General features: G+C 47.0%; 1 protein-coding gene across 1 annotated transcript in view; it reads right to left on the bottom strand.

Annotated features, from left to right (window-relative positions):
• The window catches only part of apc2 (APC regulator of WNT signaling pathway 2), a 135,124-nt gene that overhangs the window by 61,744 nt on the left and 51,842 nt on the right, over positions 1–21,538 (bottom strand). The window contains exons 5-6 of the mRNA XM_086004537.1: positions 20,751–20,864; positions 4,569–4,652 (exon numbers count right to left, since the gene is read on the bottom strand). Coding sequence (XP_085860663.1) covers positions 4,569–4,652; positions 20,751–20,864 — 198 coding nt within the window. The remainder of the gene's footprint in view (positions 1–4,568; positions 4,653–20,750; positions 20,865–21,538) is intronic.

Here is a 21,538-nt window from a genome sequence, read left to right as displayed (position 1 = left end):
TGCTTCGGGGGGGGGGGGGGGGGGGGGCCGATGATTAAAGGTGAGGTGGCCGAGGTCAGTAAGAAAAAAACGTACCTTTCCTGTTCCTAGTTTTTTTTCACAGGTTCCTGCCCGCGATCGATCAGCCCGGCACTCTGCTTGAGTGAACGCGGCACCGCTGCACGGCCCAGTGTGCGGCGCGGCTGAAGTCTCTGCCCCGCTCTCCGACGTTAGCGCCCTAAGAAGAAAGTGGAGCGCTTGATTTAACGCTCCACTTCCCTCTTGGGGCGATAAAACTCAATTCCGCCGGGCGCTAATGTTAGCGCCCCAAAATGGTCGATACCAAATTTTTCCCCCTATGTGTATAACAATTTGGGATGCTATTTCATGTAATGCACAATGAATTGTAGGGTGGGAGGGAAGAATTTGGTAAGAACTTCAAAGGACATCTCCCTAGAGACAGTGAAGTGACTATTTTTTGATTGAATCTTGAAATATAAATAAATCAGTGTTTTTACACATTGGCAGTAAATAGAGGCTATTTTTGATAAGGTATCTCACAGATGGCTCGTTAGAAAACCTCAGGTACCTGGTATGAGAGGAAATGTAGTCACATAGACAGAAAGTTGGTTGAAAATAATGGTGGGAACTGTCAATTGCCAGCCGTCCGTTCCTCATCTGAAGAACAGGTGACAGGCAGTTGGAAATCTCAGGAAAATTAATTTCAGGAAAAAAAAAGAACGATTACGCAATGGAAAGACAGTGAAGAGTGTAGATGAACAGAGATACCCAAGGGTTCAAATACATAGTTCCAGGAAAGTGCAAGTGCCAAAATAAAAAGCCAATAAAATGTATAGTAGATGCATTGCTGATCATCTTCCAACATTCAATGGAATCTGGAACAGTACCCATGGATTGGAGGGTAGCTAATGTTACCCCACTATTCAAAAAAGGTGGTAGAGAGAAAACGGTGGTGACATCGGTGGTGGGGAAAATGCTAGAGTTCATTATAAAAGATGTAATAGCAGAGCACTTGGAAAACAGTGATGGGATCGGACAAAGTCAACATGCATTTACAAAAGGTAAATCGTGCTTGACTAATCTACTGGAATTTTTTGAGGATGTAACTGGTAAAATAGATAAGGGAGAACCAGTGGATGTGGTGTATTTGGACTTTCAGAAGGCTTTTGATAAGGTCCCGCATAAGAGATTAGCGTGTAAAGTTAAGGCACATGGGATTGGGGGCAAGGTATTGACTTGGATATATTTCTTAAGGCTAAAGGGACCCAGGGGTATGGGGAGAAAGCAGGGACAGCACACTGAATTTGGATGATCAGCCATGATCGCATTGAATGGCGGAGCAGGCTCGAAGGGCCGAATAGCCTACTCCTGCTCCTATCTTCTATGTTTCTATGTTGAACTTTATAAATAGGGGCATAGAGTATGCAATAGAAAAAGTAATGATAAATGTATCCACAGGTTAGGCCAAAGTTATAGAGTACTGTGTGGAATTTAGGACACCTCATTATAAAAAGCACATTATAGCCGTAGAGGGCTTGGAGTAGATTCACCAGGATCATGGCAGGGATGGGAAATGATGGCCCTGATTTTCCCTCCCTCGGCGGGTCCGTGGTTGGCGACGTCGGCGGCGGGTCGCGGCCTCACCGCTGGTTCTCTTCCAGCCTCCGACATGACTTTCCCCTGATTGGGTGTGTTAAGCCCCGCCCAGCGGGTTTCCCCGGCCAATTGAAGGAAGCGGGTCTGATGATGTCATTTGATGACGCGTCAGCGGCTGGTTTCCTTAAAGGGACCACGCACAAATTTACTTTGACATTTGTGCCATCAGTGTTCTACAGCATTGAGGTGCTGCAAACACTGACAAGCACTGCACAGAGGTGCACGGCCACACCCAGGCTCTGACATGACTCCCTCCATATGCTTATGGAGGGAGCCACAGCACACAGGGAGGTCCTCTTCCCTTCCAATGGATGGAAGAGACCTCCCAAGGAGACCAATGCAGCCTGGTTGCACATTTCACAGGAGGCCACAAGCAGGGATGTCGTCAGGATGACCAGGCTGCAGTGGCGCAAACCATTCAACGATCTCAGCAAATCACGAAACGTTACTGCCAAGCCACACTCAACCTCATCCTGCTATGCCTCTCATCACATCCCCATCACTCTGCCTTCCCTACCGTACTCCTGCACATCCTTATTCACACCAACTTACCTTGCACCTCCACCCATCCCTCTCTATCTATATTATCACATCCCCATCTCACTAGCCACCCCTCACACTCACCCTCATCCTAGTCCAATCATACCAACTAACAACACACAAGGGTAGGCACTTGTGTGTTTTAGCCAATGTTCATGTGAAGTTTCTGTTAATGTGCAGTCAAACATTGAAATCTTTATTTTCAACACTTTGCATTCTTGGACAGATTTGTGTGCACCTTTGGAAGTGTTGAAAATAACAGTACCCCCCACAATGCTGATGAGTGTGAAAGGAATGGCTTGGACATTGTAGGGATGCTTTATGTTGTTGGCGTGGGGTGGTGCCAACCTGGCATGTCATGTGGCAGCCAGGGTGTGCAGCAACAAGTGAAGTAAATCTGGCCATGGTGAGGCCATCCCTGATGTCCCGGGCAGCAATGTGGTCAGGTGCTGATGCCCTCTGTCCTGTGCAGCATCAGGTGATTGCGGAGAAGGTTGGTGTGGTTGTTGGTGCTGCTGATGTGCCTGGTGATGCTGGTGTGCCTGGTGATGCTGGTGTTGGGGCTGATCGTAGTTAGATTCTGAGGACCAAGTTGAGAGAGTATAAAGTGCACCCATGCTGATGGAGTAGATGGCAGGTGAAGTCAAGATGACAGAAGCGATCTGTCAATGGTGGGAGAGGTAATGAGGTCAGACTGCATGGAGACTTGTGTAAAGACTTGCAGCATTCCGAATCTGTAGTGGAAATGCAGTTTAGCGAAGCTAATGTTTATGGGAACATTTCTCAATCAGCTGGGAGCTTTGATTTGACATTTGAAGCTGTCAACTCATCAGCTGATTCAATGGCCACTGACCTCCTGCCTCCACTTCACAGACGAGGTCTAGGCACAGCGGGAAACCGGTGGGTGACCTGTCAAAATCAAAAAGCTGGTAAAAAAAGCAATGTTAAGTGTAACAAGCCACTAATGATTTGAATTGGGTCCCCTGCCGCTGCCTGTTGGGTCTGCTCAGCGCTGGCAGACCCGACATTGGGAAATACAGGCGTGCACGCTTTGACAGCGGGTTCCTAACCCACTGTCAATCATTTTAAATTTCACAGCTGACCCACCACCAATCGGGCCCGCTGAGTGCTGGCAAAATCGCGGCCTTGACAGGAGAGACTTGACACACATGCCTCGATTTTAAAATTCTCATCCTTGTTTTGAAATCGCTCCATGGCCTCGCCCCTCCCAATCTCTGTAATCTCCTACAGCCCTACAATCCTCCGAGATCTCTGCGCTCCTCCAATTCTGGACTCTTGCGCATTCCCGATGTTCATCATTCCACCATTGGTGGCCGTGCCTTCAGCTGCCTGGGCCCTAAACTCTGGTCCCTCCCTAAGCCTCTCCACCTCGCCACCTCGCCACCTCTCTCTCCTCCTTTCAGACGCTCCTTAAAACTAACCTCTTTGCTCAAGCTTTTGGTCATCTGCCCTAATATCTCATGTGGCTCGGTGTCAAATTTTATTTGATGACACTCCTGTGAAGCACCTTGTTTTACTACGTTAAAGGCGCTATATAAATGCAAGTTGTCTTTGTTGTTAAGTGCACATGTTAAGTACAGAGATTTGTTATTGCCACTGGAGCAGAGAAGAAGATTTGACAGATTTTTAAAATTATGACGAGTTTTAATAGAGTGGATAGGGAGAGATTATTTCCTCTGGTTAGTTGATATGTCTTTGTGCAAAATGGTTAGGTCGTTCCCAAATTGTTAGTTTGGTTGTGATGGTTGATTGGTGATTTGCAACTTTCTTGAATTGTGATTTGTTATTGTTTTATGAATATGAACTATGTGCTGCAGAAACTTGCATGAGATAGTGTGCGCCATTTGAAGTATGGAGGACAGGAAGTGCACTTGTAAAACATTTATGTTAGAGGTAGATATAAGGCAGTGAGCTCAACTGTAACTGGACACAAAAACTTGCCAGCACTAGAGGTTTTCCAACAACAACTCAGCTGTATGTAGTATATATCCCCAGGTAACAGGACACAAATTTAACGTACCCTCAGATCCCACCTCATGAAATTGATCAACTTTTTGGAGTTCTTCATCACGCAACATCTTAATATAACAATGGAACTAAAAATATGACGCCACATGGAAGGAAAAACATTTTTACAACTCTTCCGATGTATAATACAAACAATGAACAATGCATTCAGTGAATCGACTGTAATCTAGGTTTATTTGGAGCATAAACCACTCAAGCTTTGTATCTGACGTCAGATAGCTTTTCAATTGAATTACTGCCTTGCTGTTTATGGATATCTTTTAGCCTCTAGTTATTACTTTGGAACAGGCTCTATAAACTGTGGCAACGTCTTTGAATCTGACCTCTGCCTCTGCCTCTGTCTGTTGCGCCTTCTGCTGGAACTGAAGAATCTCCTTTTCAATCTGTCGGATCCGGTTCATTCGCATCTATCAGGAAAAAAGCACAAACCCGTCAGTGCAATGAGCCCCTTTCTTTCATGTGCCAAAGGTGTTAGACCAGAGAGTCCCAGCTCCAGTTTCTGGTCTGTGCTGAATTATTCGGTCTTAGCCAGGAGAACAATGCAATCATTGGCCTCAGTTACAATTGGCCTTCAGCTCGGGAGGGGAAATATCTGCCAGTGTTCACAATTCCCAATTGCGATCCAGTGATCCCTGTGTGAGAACATCCAACCAGGGTAGGACTGCCCTGGGAAGTGTTGGTCACGCAATAAAATAGTGACGAATGAGCATGGGATGAGGAGAAATGTCTTCACTCAGAGAGGGTTGTGAATCTTTGGAATATTCTACCTCAGAGGGCTATGGATGCTCAGTCGTTGAGTACATTGAAGGAAGAGATCGATAGATTTTTGGACTCTAGGGGAATCAAGGGCTTTGGGGATCGGGCGGGAAAGTGGAGTTGAGGTTGAAGATCAGCCATGATCTTATTGAATGGCGGAGCAGACTCGAGGGGCCGAATGGCTGAGTCCTGCTCCTTTTTCTTATGTTCTTATGTAAGAAACCAGAAGATTGCTGACCAGGGCTGCCTATAGTGACACCCCTACTCCCGGCCAGAATGGAGATGATTGGGTAATTCCCCCGTCAATCACTGCTGTAAGTGACTAGGCTTGATTTTACGCACATAATTTGTATGTAACTGTCCTCCATTCACTGCATTTTGCTGGATAAATCACCCTGCTTTTATCGGGAGAATATGCTGCAGTTTCGGTCATGAGAGATTCTTTTTAAATAGACTTTGCTTTGCCGTAAAATACACCGTACGCTGCGAGTCCTGCCGTAAATCCCGCCCTGCCTGTAACTCATGGACTGTCACAGTGGTGCCAATCGACACTCTGCCGAGCAACCCCCTCCCCTCACACCGTGCATCCCCACCCACACCGTGCACCCCACCTCCCCACGCCCTCCCCACACCGTGCACCCGCCCCACTCCCCACGCCCCCCACACCGTGCACCCCACCTCCCCACGCCCTCCCCACACCGTGCACCCGCCCCACTCCCCACGCCTCCCACACCGTGCACCCGCCCCACTCCCCGCGCCCCCCCACACCGTGCACCCGCCCCACTCCCTGCGCCCCCCCACACCGTGCACCCGCCCCACTCCCCGCGCCCCCCCCACACCGTGCACCCGCCCCACTCCCCGCGCCCCCCCACACCGTGCACCCGCCCCACTCCCTGCGCCCCCCCACACCGTGCACCCGCCCCACTCCCCGCGCCCCCCCACACCGTGCACCCGCCCCACTCCCCGCGCCCCGCCCCACACCGTGCACCCACCCCACTCCCCGCACCCCCCCACACCATGCACCCACCCTCCTCTCCCCAACCCCCCAAACTGTGCACCCGCCCCTCACCCACCTCGACAAGACCGTGCACCCCACCTCCCCAAGCTCCCCTCCCCCCACACGGTGCACCCCCTCCCCCCACATCGTGCACCCCCTCCCCCCACCCCACCCACACCGTGCGCCTGTCCCTCCCCCCACACCATGCACCCGCCCCCCTCCCCCCACCCCACCCACAACATGTCCCCACCCACACTGTGCACCCCCTCCCCACGCCCCCACGCACACCGTGCACCCACCCCCCCCCACACCATGCATCCCCCCCCTCCCCGCGACTCCACCCCCCTTTCCGAGGAAGAACCAGGGCCTTCAGGAGGAGAGGAAAGAAAATTGGCCAATAGATGTTAAGCAAACTCTTGGGACCAAAGAATGTGCTGCTAAATAATCAGATAAGCAACATTAACGGGATTTGTGCACAATTTGCGAGATATAAGGGCAGTATTTCTGACCTGCTGCCAGTGCACAGCGGAAGTTCGATGGAAAAACACATCAGTGATTATCTGATTTGTGCTAGCGGAGGGGACTTGGAAACTCTACCCTACTCCAATAGACTTTTAAAATGAGTTCCCACCGAATAATTATAGTGGATTATAATACGAATTCTCCATATATTGCCAGCACAAAAGCCTAGCTACAGTTCAAATCCAGTCTGCTTATCTCCAATAAAAAACAATACACCATCTGGCATCTTTTCTGGACTGGGGATGACACCAATCTTCAGTAGTGACTGAGCTGATTGGATCTGACTTTGGATTCCAGTATCTTTCCAGGTAGAGAGCACTGGCCATCCTTTACTTCCGGTGCTTCAGTGGTCAGTGCCTGCAACACATCACTATAATAGGGTGAGTGAATTGGTGTGGCGTAACATGACATCCCACGACTAATCGTTCGAATTTCTGCATTTAACATGTGCACTTCACAACAACAACAACACGGGCCTGGAACGGGACCAACATCCTTGCTGGGAGGTTTGCTAGTACTGTTGGGGGGGGCGGGGTTTAAACTAACTTGGCAGGGGGATGGGATACAGAGTGGAGCTATAGTAGGGGGTGATGCACAGCCAAATATAGAGGAAAAAACAAGTCAGTCTGGAAGGCAGAGCAAATATGTAATGGCACAAGGGAGTATGGCAAGGCTGGATGGCATTTATTTTAATGCACGGAGTCTTGCGAGTAAGGCAGATTAATTGAAGGTGTTGATGAACACGTGGGAGTATGATATTGTTGCTATCACAGAGACATGGTTGAGGGAGGGGCAGGACTGGCAGCTCAATATTCCGGGGTATAGAATCTTCAGGCGAGATAGAGGGGGGTGTAAAAGAAGATGGGGTGTCACAATATTAATCAAGGAGTCAATTACTGCTGTAAGGAGGGATGATATCTTAGCAGGTTCCTCTAATGAGGCCATATGGTTAGAACTTATAAACAAAAAGGGGGCAAGCACTTTGCTGGGAGTGTACTATAGGCCCCCAAACAGTCAGGGGGAGATAGAGGAACAGATATGTAGGCAAATCTCAGAGAAGTGTAGAAATAATAGGGTAATAATAGTAGGGGATTACAACTTCCCCAATATTAACTGGGATAGTCAGAGTGTGAAAGGCTTAGAGGGTGCGGAATTCTTCAAGTGCATCCAGGAGAGCTTTTTGAGCCAGCATGTAGAAAGTCCTACAACAGAGGGGGCGGTACTGGAACTAATTCTAGGGAATGTAGCTGGGCAAGTGGTAGAAGTGTCAGTAGGAGAGCATTTTGGTGACAGTGACCATAATTCGGTGAGATTTAAGGTAGTCATGCAAAGGGACAAAGATGGACCGGAAATAAAGGTTCTAAATTGGGGGAAGGCCGATTTTAATATGATAAGGCAGGGTCTGGCCAAAGTGGACTGGGATCAGCTACTTGTAGGAAAATCCACATCAGAGCAGTGGGAGTCATTCAGAAAGGAAATAGAGAGAGTACAACGCCAACATGTTCCCGTAAAGGTCAAGGGTGGGACCAACAAGCCCAGGGAACCCTGGATGTCAAGGGATATACAAGAATGGATTAGGAAAAAAAGGGAGGCTTTTGGCAGATACAAAGGACTATAAACAATGGAAGCCCTAGAGGAGTATAGAAAGTGCAGGGGGGTACTTAAAAAAGAAATTAGGAGAGCGAAGAGGGGACATGAAAAAACACTGGCGGGCAAAATAAAGGAAAATCCCAAGGTGTTTATAAGTATATTAAGGGCAAGAGGATAACCAGGGAAAGAGTAGGGCCCATTAGGGACCAAAGTGGCAATCTGTGTGTAGAGCTGGAAGATGTGGGTGAGGTTTTAAATAAATATTTTGCATTTGTGTTCACTATGGAGAAGGATGATGTAGGCATAGAAATCAGGCAGGGGGATTGTGATATACTTGAACAAATTAGTATTGAGAGGGAGGAGGTACTAGCGGTTTTAGCGGGCTTAAAAGTGGATAACTCCCCAGGCCCAGACGAGATGTATCCCAGGCTGCTGTGTGAGGCAAGGAAGGGGATTGCAGGGGCTCTGACACAAATTTTCAGAACTTCTCTGGCCACAGGGGAGGTGCCAGAGGACTGGAGAACAGCTAACGTAGTACCATTATTCAAGAAGGGTAGTAGGGATAAACCAGGGAATTACAGGCCAGTGAGCCTAACATCAGTGGTAGGGAAATTATTGGAAAAAATTCTGAGGGACAGAATTAGTCTCCACTTGGAGAGGCAAGGATTAATCAAGGATAGTCAGCATGGCTTTGTCAGGAGGAGATCATGTCTAACCAATTTGATTGAATTTTTTGAGGGGGTCACTAGGTGTGTGGATGAAGGTAGTGCAGTTGATGTAGTCTACATGGACTTCAGTAATGCTTTTGACAAAGTCCCGCATGGGAGACTGATCAGGAAGGTAAGAGCCCATGGGATCCAGGGCAATTTGGCACATTGGATCCAAAATTGGCTTAGTGACAGGAGGCAGAGGGTGATGGTCGAAGGTTGTTTTTGTGACTGGAAGCCTGTGTCCAGTGGTGTACCGCAGGGATCAGTGCTGGGTCCTTTGCTGTTTGTAGTGTACATTAATGATTTAGATATGAATGTAGGAGGTATGATCAGTAAGTTTGCAGATGACATGAAAATTGGTGGAGTGGTAAATAGTGAGGAGGGAAGCCTCAGGCTACAGGATGATATAGATGCGTTGGTTAGATGGGCAGAACAGTGGCAAATGGAATTTAACCCTGAAAAGTGTGAGGTGATGCATTTTGGGAGGACTAACAAGGCAAGGGAATACACAATGAATGGTAGAACCCTAGGAAGGACAGAGAATCAGAGGGACCTTGGTGTGCATGTACATAGATCCCTGAAGGCAGCAGGACAGGTAGATAAGGTGCTTAAAAAGGCATATGGGATACTTGCCTTCATTAGCCGAGGCATAGAATATAAGAGCAGGGAGGTTATGATGGAGCTGTACAAAACGCTAGTTAGGCCACAGCTGGAATACTGTGTGCAGTTCTGGTCGCCACACTATAGGAAGGATGTGATTGCATTGGAGAGGGTACAGAGGAGATTCACCAGGATGTTACCTGGGCTGGAGTGCTTCAGCTATGAAGAGAGACTGGACAGGCTGGGGTTGTTTTCCTTAGAGCAGAGAAGGCTGAGGGGGGACCTGATTGAGGTGTACAAAATTATGAGGGGCATAGATAGGGTAGATAGAAAGGAACTTTTCCCCTTAGTAGAGGGGTCAATAACCAGCGGGTATAGTTTCAAGATAAGGGGCAGGAGGTTTAGAGGGGATTTGAGGAAAAACTTTTTCACCCAGAAGGTGGTTGGAATCTGGAACTCACTGCCTGAAAGGGTGGTAGAGGCAGGAACCCTCACAACATTCAAGAAGCATTTAGATGAGCACTTGAAACGCCATAGCATACAAGGCTATGGACCAAGTGCTGGAAATGGGATTAGAATAGGGCTTGATGGCCGGCGCAGACACGATGGGCCGAAGGGCCTCTTTCTGTGCTGTATAACTCTATGACACTAGGGCTGGATTTTATCAATGGAGGCGTGTAGGAGGCGAGTCTCACACTTTTGGGGTTGTAGTCCCGCCTCCATCGAGTTGTGGCCAACCCACGCGATTTTCACTTGATTGACCTTGTTGAGCCCGCCCAGCGGCCTCAGCAGGCCAATTAAGGGCCACCCGGCAACAGGTGATGTCACAGATTGACATTTCATCTGTCAAGAGCTTTTGACAGATGAAATATCAACGTTTGACAGCTCTTTGAAGCTGTCAAACACTGACAATCTGTACTCTAAGTTAATTCCTTCCTCTCAGGCTGATTTAGAGACCTCTCCAGAACAGAAAGCAGAGGCTGCAGATTTTAACAGCTCGCGGCCATTCTGCTTTCTGTGCTGGTGAGATGATGGACTCCCGAGACCTGAAGGAAGGAAGCCTGTAAAGATAAGTAAAACTTATTTAAACACTTTACACACACCAAACACACTTACCTCTGCACTCATGCACCCATTACTCACCTGAACACCGGACATCTCGAACCCTCCAAGCCCTTCAGCCCGACGGTCCGCCTTGCTAACTTGGCGTGGTTTGGAGCCGTCGGGAAGCCCACACTTCACCAATAAAAATAGGGATTAGACTAAAAACTGTCTGTTAACTACCTGTTAATCAGCCTGAGAGGAAGGAATTAACTTAGAGTACAGATTGTCAGTGTTTGACAGCTTCAAAGAGTTGTCAAACGCTGATATTTCCTGGGAAACGGGCATGGAGGCGGGTTGGGGGCGGGATGGGTTCGTGCCCCCCGATTTCGTGATTTTAACCCGCCACACGCCTCCAATCCCGCCTCAATGGCCCGATGAAATTCGAGCCCATGACTCTATAACAACAACTTGTATTTATTCAGCGCCTTTAACATAGTAAAACCTCACAAGGCACTTCACAGGAGCGTTATCAAATAAAATCTGACATCGAGCCACATAAGGAGATATTAGGACAGGTGAGGAGGAGGATTTTATGGAGCATCTTAAAGGAGGAGAGAGAGATAGAGAGGTTTAGGGAGGGAATTCCAGAGCTTAGGTCCTCGGCAGCTGAAGGCACGGCCGCCAATGGTGGAGCGATGAAAATCAGGGATGCCCAAGAGGCCAGAATTGGAGGAGCACAGAGATCTCGGAGGGTTGTAGGGCCATAGGAGGTCTCAGAGGTAGGATGGGGCGAGGCCATGGAGGGATTTGAAAACAAAAGGATGAGAATTTTAAAATCGAGGTGTTGCCGGACCGGGAGCAGGATTGATGGGTGAACAGGACTGGGATACGGGCAGCAGAGTTTTGGATGATCTCAAATTTACCACGGGTGCAAGGTGGGAGGCTGTCCAGGAGATAGTCGAGTCTAGAGGTATCAAAGGCATGGATGTAGTGCAATTTGCTGATCGAGTATCGCAATTTTGCAAATAAAGTCCCAGAGGCAATGGGAGTGGCGGAGAGTGGAGCTTACTGGTAACAAAACACTTGTCCCATCATCGCTCAAGTATCTCTCTACAACAAGGAATGGTCACTAGAGTGAGGAAACCATACCATGGGAATCCATTTCCTGTGGGGCGCAGAGGCAGAATTCCAAAGCAGTGATATCAAAGTATGGCAGAAAGGCATGGAGATCAACTGATAAACAGCAATCCAGCAGCAACCCTCCCCTCAGCACCAACAAATGGAATGTAGGTTTTGCACCATCCTGTAACGGAACTGTCGGCACTGACATAGCTATTGCAAATACAAGTAAACACAGCGGTCGATTTTAGCCCGAAGCAGGTTTCAGGCAGGCGAGAGGCAGGACAAGTACAAAAAGCACTCGCTGGCCTTAATTTTAACATCTGGACCTCATTTAAATGCCGCCGATCCATTTTCCCCATGGATTGGAATTTAAATGTTTTTTAAACTTCACTTAAATGCTGGCTTCTAGGTAACTGGCGGGGAGGGGATTTCGGAAGGATCTGGTGGGAGGGAAGTTGGTGGGGGGGGGGTGCTGCGGGGGAGAGTCCAGGGCAGGGAAGGTCGCAACGTTCCCGGTGGAAAGGACATTTTTTGACTTACCTGGAGGGCCTCTTCGTCCTTCCTACCAGCTGCCGACCAGCTTCAGTCGTTCACTGACACTGATTTATATGTAAATGTTATCCTGGGTTTGTAATTGGATAACTGAAGTTGCTCTTAACAAACTAAATTAATGATACAAGCTTTTTTGGAATGTTTGAAGTCTCAATAATTAAATAAGGCTGCAGAATAGATTACTATATTCTGGGCCATGCGTAGGAGAAACTATACTTTTCTGATGGCTGATTCTCCCTATGGGGAATGGCTCCTGTAGGAAATTGTAGGCCCAAGGCCCAGATTTTCCATCCACTTAAATTAATGGATGGAATATTATGCATTGCTGGCCCATGAATTCCCAACCAGCACTTCTTGTGAGCTCCGCTCGTACTAGGAATGCCTGATAAGAGATTTACGTCTTCGGGTTTTCGATGTATTATTGAGAGAAACAAAAACAAGGGCCCGTATTTTCCGATGCCTACGGGTGTGTACGAGCTGTGTACACACCCGTAGGGGCATCGGAAATACCGATTTCAGGCATGCACAGCGCATGCACTGAAAACCGGCACTTCCGATCTGTCAAGAATCCTCTTGACAGATCGCACGCCTGCCCTGGAGAAGGGTCTCTGCGGGGGGAGAGTTCCACTTTCTGCAGAACCTCCGCCCGCTGAAAACCTTTAAAAATCTTACGCCTGCATCTTACCAGCATAAGAGTTTTTTTGTAAAAAGCAACAAAAAAAAATTTTTTTTTTTTTCATTCATTTATAATTTTAAAATACTTTTGAAAAAGGTAAATTTATTTTTAGCCCTGTAAAAAACTTTAATTATTTTTTCAAAAAATTAAATTTTTGTTTAAAATATTTAATTTAATGTAATTTTAACTCATTTTAAAAACGTGATGGTTTTTTAAAATTTATTTAATGTTTTGATGTATTTTATTCAGTGATTCAGGGATTCCCTTCTCCCATTGGTTCGCCTGGCCCACGTGATCCCAGGGACGCTTGCGAACCGCTTGCACCCCTGGGATACCTGGGCCTCTGCGCGCGCGCACCAGGAGAGGCCCAGGATCAGAAATGGCCGGACCTCGGGAGCCCTCAGGCAAGGGCGTAGATCGGGCCACAGCCATTAGTTATCAATACTTTAGACGAGGGATGTTCCAGTAGAACTTTCCTACTGTGAGGTAAAGAATTCCAACTAAATAAACTATTATTCAGCTCCTTATTTTTCTTATTTTTAATGTTTAAATCTACTGTAATGTTGTGCAGCCATTTCAAGTGGAAGAATTATGCCCGTAGGCTCAAAAGAGGAATCAGAGTGTTTCAGTTGTATAACTGCCAGTTCAGATTCACAGTGATATTTGCATCCCACTGAATCTCCTTCACAGCATGCTCCCTAAGCTAACCTCACTGGACTTTTACATAGACTGGATCCCCGGCTGTCTGCTTCACTCACACTCTCTATTGTCTCTAATAAGTTGCAGTGGTTCCATTAGATATGTTAGTTATACAACAGCTTGTGGTTATACAGTGCCTTTAATGTAGTAAAACATCCCAAGGCGCTTCACAGGAGCGTTATCAAACAAAATTTGACACCGAGCCACATAAGGATAAATTAGGGCAGATGACCAAAAGCTTGGTCAAAGAGGTAGGTTTTAAGGAGCGTCTTAAAGGAGGAAAGAGAGGTAGAGAGGCGGAGAGGTTTAGGGAGGGAATTCCAGAGCTTAGGGCCTTGGCAGCTGAAGGCATAAGAACATGAGAAATAGGAGCAAGAGTCAGCCATTTGGCCCTACGAGCCTGCTCCACCATTCAATAAGATCATGGCTGATCTTCTACCTCATCTCCACTTTACTGCACTATCCCCATGTCCCTTAATTCCCTTAATATTCAAAAATCTATCGATCTCTGTCTTGAATGGTGGAGCGATTAAAATCGGGGATGCTCAAGACGTTGACATTGGTGCACCTATCCTGCCAATGGATTTGCAGGATCTTGCGGAGGCAGCATTGGTGGTACCTCTCCAGTGCTTTGAGGTGCCTGCTGTACATGGTCCATGTCTCTGAGGCATACAGCAGGGCGAGTATCACTGCTGCTCTGTAGACCATGGGCTTGGTGCTGGGTTTGAGGTCCTGGTCCTCAAACACTCTCTTCCTCAGGCGACCGAAGGCTGCACTTAGGCTGAATTGACGGAGCGTAGAGATCTCGAAGGCTTTGTAGGGCTGGAGGAGATTACAGAGATAGCTGCACATTGGCTTTATCTAGCTCAGGGAAGATCCCTTTAAGTCTTGTCCTGCTCTTCACTTGTGCACTGTAGAGTTATACTTAGTTTTGGGATATAAAATAGTTCTATAGGGCAATGAAAAAGGGCTCATAACCATGTAGAATCCCAGGTCCCCAAGGTACCGATTGCCTCTGCAGGATACCTGATGCTTTTGTCTAGTCCCCCAATCCATTGAAACTGGATTGGGGCCTTACAGTCCCTAAGAAAGTATCATGCCATCATTTGTGGTCAGTCTGGATGTACATTATCTCCGGGACAACTGAGCCCACTATTCCAGTGCCTCAGTTCCACTCCAACCACTGGCTGGGCGAGTAGAATCCATGTAATTTGCTACAGTACTCCGTGCTGTACCTCAACTTCCATTATCAGCCACAAATCTTTCAACGTCCTTTCTAAGATGCATTAGCCATAATTTTTCAAAGCTCTCTAGATTCAGGATTTGTGCCTTTGGATTGGAAAATTGCAAATGTCACTCCATTATCTAAGAAGGGAGGGAGGTGCGAAACCAGGTGACTACAGACCTGTCAGTTTATCATCAATTGCGGGGATGTTACTGGAATCTATCATCAGAGACAGAGGGGGAGAAATTCGGTATCGCCCCGTTTGGGACACAATTATCGGCCGGGCGCCAAGTTTAGCGCCTGGCACTAATTATCGCCTCCGACTGCAAACTTGGTTTCGATCGCCCCTGGAGATGATTTGAGCACTAAATCAGGCACTACACACCTCTCTTAAGGCACTAACGCCGAGGAGCGAGGTGCTACCTCAGAGCGCTGGTGAAGCTCATGTGATGTCAGTCAGCAATGAAACACGTCGGCCAGTTCTTAAAGGGGAGGGTCGATCTTGCTCTCCAGCCACACCCTGCTCATTGCAGCCTTGAATCTCGACCTGGAGAGACTTGTACATCAATTCTGCTGGAAAGAACAATGGAGAGGCCCAGGGAAAGAGCTCAGAGTGCAGCCCCCACAGTCTCTTCTAAATCGATGCAATGAAGATCAAATCAAAATGAACCTGCAAAGTGCTGCTCAGTACCCAAAACACCTTCACACAGCGTTGAATCTCTCCAGAAGTCTCTCTCGCTCTCTCAGAATGCGTGGTGCAAAAATGTCGCCGGCAATAAAAGGCAGGAAGCGGCCGCCTTTAAATAGCGCTCCCCCAGTCCCTTCCCGACTGCAAAACGTTCCCCTCTACCTGTCGTTGCTAGCGGCAGGCAGTAAGGCAGGGGGCGCCACTCAATATCCGGTCCGGGGCGCTCCTGCGGCGTTGCGCGCTCGACTGTGGGCGCAGGAGATCGTGGCGGTAGTGCTTAGCGCCGCCGCAAAATGTCTGGTCAATTCCGCGAGCGGCGCAAACATCGCCGCACCCGGGCGCTAGTTGCTTTGCGCCCCGCTAGTGCCCTCTTAGGGCGCTAATGGGAGGCGCTAATCAACTGAATTTTTCCCCCAGAGTGACTGAGCACTTGGACAAGTATCAGCTGATCAAAGGTTTGTGACGGGTAAATCATGTCTGACTTTTTTGGAGGAGGTCACCAGCATGGTGCATAGGGGAGTGTCGATGGATATTGTCCATGCGGACTTCCAAAAGACATTTAATAATGCCACCTAACAATGTAAGCTATTCACTGTTACCCTTTTCCCTGAAGGAAACCTCACTGTCACAGCCACTCCCCGAGTCTATGCCGAATTTGTTTTCTTCCTTTGCAATTCTACTCCTGACACCAACATTGTGACATTCACCCATTTTACGTGAGGCTGGTATAGAGGCAGATTTTCTGTTGACTAAATTATCAGCTCTGCTTCTTCAAATGACGAATCTTTACATTTTTAAAGTGTAGCACTAGAGGATGATTAATTGCCGACTGGTCAGTTTGACTCAATTGGTAACACTCTCACCTTTTAGTCAGGCGGTTGTGGATTCAAGGCCCTTTCCAGGACATGAGCCGATAATCTGGGCTGACATTCCAGAGCAGTGCTGGGAAGTGTTGCATTGTCAAAGCTCCAGAAGGTCGTCTTGTTAAACCAAGTTCCTAATTGCACCTTCCAGTGGTTCAAGAGGGCATTAAAGCTCCCCTGGTACTCTTCAAAGAGTAAGGAATTCTCATGGGGCTCAGGCCAACATTAGACTCTAGATTAATAGAAACATAAAAGATAGGAGCAGGAGTAGGCCATTCGGCCACTCGAGCCTGCTCCACCATTCAATGCGATCATGGCTGATCATCCAAATTCAGTACCCTGTCCCTGCTTTCTCCCCATATCCCTTGATCCCTTTAGCCTTAAGAAATATATCCAACTCCTTCTTGAATATATTTAATGAATTGGCCTCTACTGCCACTCTCTGGGTGAAGAAATTCCTCCTCATTTCTGTCCTAAATGACTTACCCCTTATCCTTAGATTGTGACCCCTGGTTCTGGACTCCCCGACCATCGGGAACATCCTTCCTGCATCTAGTCTGTCCAGTCCTGTCAGAATTTTATAAGTTTCAATGAGATCCCCTCTCATTCTTCTAAACTCCAGCGAGTATAAGCCCAATCGACCCAATCTCTCCTCATACGTCATTCCTGCCATCCCAGGTATCAGCCTGGTGAATCTTAGCTGCACTCCCTCCATGGCAAGAACATCCTTCCTCAGATAAGGCGACCAAAACTGCACACAATACTCAAGGTGTGGTCTCACCAAGGCCCTGTACAACTGCAGCAAGACATCCTTGTTCCTGTACTCAAACCCTCTCGTTACAAAGGCCAACATACCATTTGCCTTCTTAACCGCCTGCTGCACCTGCATGCTTACCTTCAGCGACTGGTGCACAAGGACACCCAGGTCTCGTTGCACTTCCCCTTCTCCCAATCTATTGCCATTACCAATGTGGATAACCTCGCATTTATCCACGTTATATTGCATCTGCCATGCTTCTGCCCAATCACCCAACCTGTCCAAATCATCCTGGAGTTTCTCGGCATCCTCCTCACAGCACACATGCCCACCCAGCTTTGTGTCATCCGCAAACTTGGAGATATTACATCTAGTTCCCTTGTCTAGATCATTAATATATATTGTGAATAGCTGGGGTACAAGGACCGATCCCTGCGGTACCCCACTAGTCACTGCCTGCCACTTGGAAAAAGACCCGTTTATTCCAACTCTTTGCTTTCTGTCTGCCAACCAGTTCTCTATCCAAGTCAATACCTTGCCCCCAATCCCATGTGCCTTAACTTTACACGCTAATTTCTTATATGGGGCCTTATCGAAAGCCTTTTGAAAGTCCAAATACACCACATCCACTGGTTCTCCCTTATCTATTTTACCAGTTACATCCTCAAAAAATTCCAGTAGATTAGTCAAGCACGATTTACCTTTTGTAAATCCATGTTGACTTTGTCTGATCCTGTCACTGTTTTCCAAGTGCTCTGCTGTTACATCTTTTATAATGGACATCTTTTATAATACTGCCAATTAACAGATTAACTAGTCCTTTGTCTCTGCTGTTTGTGGGATGTTGCTGGTGTACAACGGTTGCTGCAGTTGCTTATGTAACAGTCAAAGTAACCATAGTTTTTTAAGCGCTTGCACCATGACCAGGCACTATATCGGGCCAGTGGCTCAGTGGGTGGCGCCCTCGCCTCTGAGTCAGAAGGTCGTGAGTTCAAGTTCCGCTTCCAGAGAATTGAGCACCAAAATCTGGGCTGACACTCCAGTGCAGTACTGAGGGAGTGCTCAGGTGGATGTAAAATATCCCATGGCACTATTTCTAAGAAGAGCAGGGGAGTTCTCCCCGGTGTCCTGGAGTCAATATTTATCCCTCAATCAACATCACTAAAACAGATTATCTGGTCATTATCACATTGCTGTTTGTGGGAGCTTGCTGTGCGCAAATTGGCTGCCGCGTTTCCTACATTACAACAGTGACTACACTTTGAAAAGTACTTGATTGGCTGTAAAGCGCTTTGGGACATCTGGTGGTCGTGAAAGGCGCTATAGAAATGCAAGTCTTTCTTTTTTTCGATATAAATGCAAGTATTGGACAGGGAGTTTACTGACATTAGCTTTTCCCCATTCTGACTGAAATACTGGAACCTGCCCATTGATTAAACATCTTGGCCGATTCGATGAAGTCTTTGGGAAGGAGCTTGCCTCACGGGCCAAATGGGCCACACTGGCGGGGAAAATGGCACAGAGCTACCCTGAATTTGTGCATCCTGACGTATTGTCCTCCACAGAATGACCTTCTTAGTCAGTCGTGACCTGATACCTAAGCTGCCATTCTGATTGCAGTAACAATAACTTTGTATAATGCATGTAAGCACATACCCTGGAGAAACTGAAGCTCACTGTGTATAGTCACCCATACGAATGTCTTAAATTAGCATAAGTGCAAACACAATGCCAGATATCCCTCGGCATCCTGTCTCAGATTCATTTTTCTTCCCTTCAGGTCTGTTATGGTAGGTCAATGCTGGCATTGTGGTCCAGGAATAATTGAGCGTAACAAGAACAACAACTTGCATTTATATAGCGCCTTTAACGTAGTAAAATGTCCCAAGGTGCCTCACAAGAGCGTTATCAAACAAAATTTGACACCAAGCCACATCGGGAGATATAAGGGCAGGTGATCAAAAGCTTGGTCAGAGAGGTAGGTTTTAAGGAGCGTCTTAAAGAAGGAAAGAGAGGGCGGAGAGATTTAGGAAGGGAATTCCAGAGCTTAGGGCCTCGGCAGCTGATGGCACGGCCACCAATGGTTGAGCGATTAAAATCAGGGATGCTCAAGAGGGCAGAATTTTTAATTGGCTAACCATGGAGATCATGGCTAACCAATTGGAAGATTTTCTAGCAAACGCACAGTTAGGGAATCTGATACCAGCTTGATCTCTCCCCGGCCCCTACCTACTGTGTACATGAGTCATGAATAGAGGTCAATCCGAAAACTTAGAATGGACCCGACTGGTGAATAAATGGTGTGTGCTAAGTTAACAGCCTAAATTGAAATAAAAATGATACACTTGATTGACTTTTCCCTCTAGCCTAGGCACCTCATCAGTTGGGACTTGCCAATCGTTGTTAGGTCATACAGTGCCTGCAGCAAATGCACTGTCAAATGCTATCAGATTGTACAAGTGAACATACAGTGAGTGCACTGAGTTTAAAACACTGAAAATGGAAACGCAAGTATAGGGCGTTCACTTAAAGCCAATTCCCAACCTTACATCAGGTTTCACCTCAACTGATTTCAGCGGGGTTTTGACATTGGACATTTTCCGCCTTTATTTCGTATGATGGAGGCTGCTCTCTTTCCTCCAAGTTACAAAATGGAAGATAGACACAGTCTGCTGGAAAGCTGACTGCTGCTGAAAGGATTCCTGTGCGAGGAACAAGTTCAAAGAAGTTTTATTTATACAGCTTGTCAGATGGAGATGCGCCTTCTGAGGTGCTCAAGAAATTGTCAAGTGGTTGCCGGGCAAGGACAGCTCTGCTTTTCTCTGATTGCTGAGACACGAGAGGAACCATTATAAAATTAGTTGCTGTCATGAGATTAGACTACAGTTCCTTTAGTTCAGTCAAAGGCTGGTCGGCAAACTCACCCTCAGAAATTGTGCTACTACATCAAAGGAAAATAGCACCCTTATAAGCCTTTAATAACCTTCTCGTGGTTTCTCGTTCTCTATTCGCCACACCACTAACATATCATTTCAGGTGGGGTCCTGTGAAGTGCCTTGGGACATTTTACGACGTTAAAGGTGCTATATAAATGCAAGTTGTCGTTGTTGCCCTCTTGGCTGGAATACTAAGATCTAAGAAGAAGGGCAAGGATGATTCTTTATAGCCTTCTGGACTTAATATCGAGTTCAACAATTTCAGATCATAACCTCGGCCCCTATTACATTTTTACATATATTTTTTATCCACACCTTTGTTTTGGCCCTTCCCCCCACCCCCCTTTTTTTCTCTCCCACATGGCAGCTGTCTCTCATTCTGCCAGCGCATTTCACACCTCATCTAGAGCCGTCTTTTGTCTCCACTAGTCCCATCACCATCTCGTCTGGTTTTGAATACCTCTTAATGTCTCTTCACTTCTCTCTTGTTCTTTCATCCCCATTTCCCAGCCCCCAAACTGGCCTTTTAATCTGTTTCATTTCCTGTGCTTTTTCAGTCCTGACGAAGGGTTTTGACCTGAAACGTTGACTCTATTTCTCTCTCCACGGATGTTGCCTGGCCTGCTGAGTTTTTCCAGCATTTTCTGTTGTTATTTTTGATGATTCTTTACTAATAGTTTAGAAAGAACAATATCTGTTCTGGGCCTTTCTCAATTACCACTGTAGGATAACACCTCCAATCTAAAAAATGTGTATTGCAGATATTACCTGGACTCGTTCTGTTGTGTTGTCACTTGTTCCATATCTCTCCTCAATAATGGCTTTGATCTGATGGGCTTCATACTGTAGCTGCTGCCGAATCAAATCCATATGCTTTGAAACCTGCGAGAGAAAAACAACAGAGATAAATTTAACAATGAAACCAAGGGCGACATTAAAGGTCCAAAAGCATAGCTCAGAACAAGTGTAATTCCATAACATTTTTAAAGAGCAATGAAGGCTAAGGGGAGATTTAATAGAGGTGTTCAAAATGATGAAGGGTTTTTGATAGAGTAGATCGGGAGAAACTGTTTCCAGCGGCAGGAGGGTCGGTAACCAGAGGACACAGATTTAAAATAATTGGCAAAAGAACACGAGGGGCGGTGAGGGGGGAATTCTTTTTACGCAGCGAGTTGTGATCTGGAGTCTGCTGCCTGAAAGGGCGGTGGAAGCAGATTCAATAGTAACTTTCAAAAGGGAATTGGATAGAAACTTGGAAAAGGAACAATCTGCAGGGCTATGGGGGAGCGGAACTAATTGGATCTTTCTTTCATCGAGCCCGCACAGGCACGATGGGCCGAATGGCCTCTTTCTGTGCTGTAAGATTCTTTGATTCTATAATTTTCAGAGAAACGCTTTTTTTGGGGGGGGGGGGTTGTTCCTGATTGATATAGCCATTACTCTTTCTTGTATGGTAACTCATAAGAACCTTGTAGCTTGCAAGCTAGAAACTACTGTCGCCAAATAAACATCGCACAAAGACTGCATTGTAAAAGGGCCAAAAGAAACGATGTGAA

The sequence above is a fragment of the Somniosus microcephalus genome, chromosome 13 (assembly GCF_052327205.1).
Source record: "Somniosus microcephalus isolate GS21.2 chromosome 13, FLI_Smic_1.0, whole genome shotgun sequence".
Taxonomy (NCBI): domain Eukaryota; kingdom Metazoa; phylum Chordata; class Chondrichthyes; order Squaliformes; family Somniosidae; genus Somniosus; species Somniosus microcephalus.
Note: the sequence above shows the minus strand (reverse complement) of the source record. Positions and strands in the feature narration are given on the sequence as shown.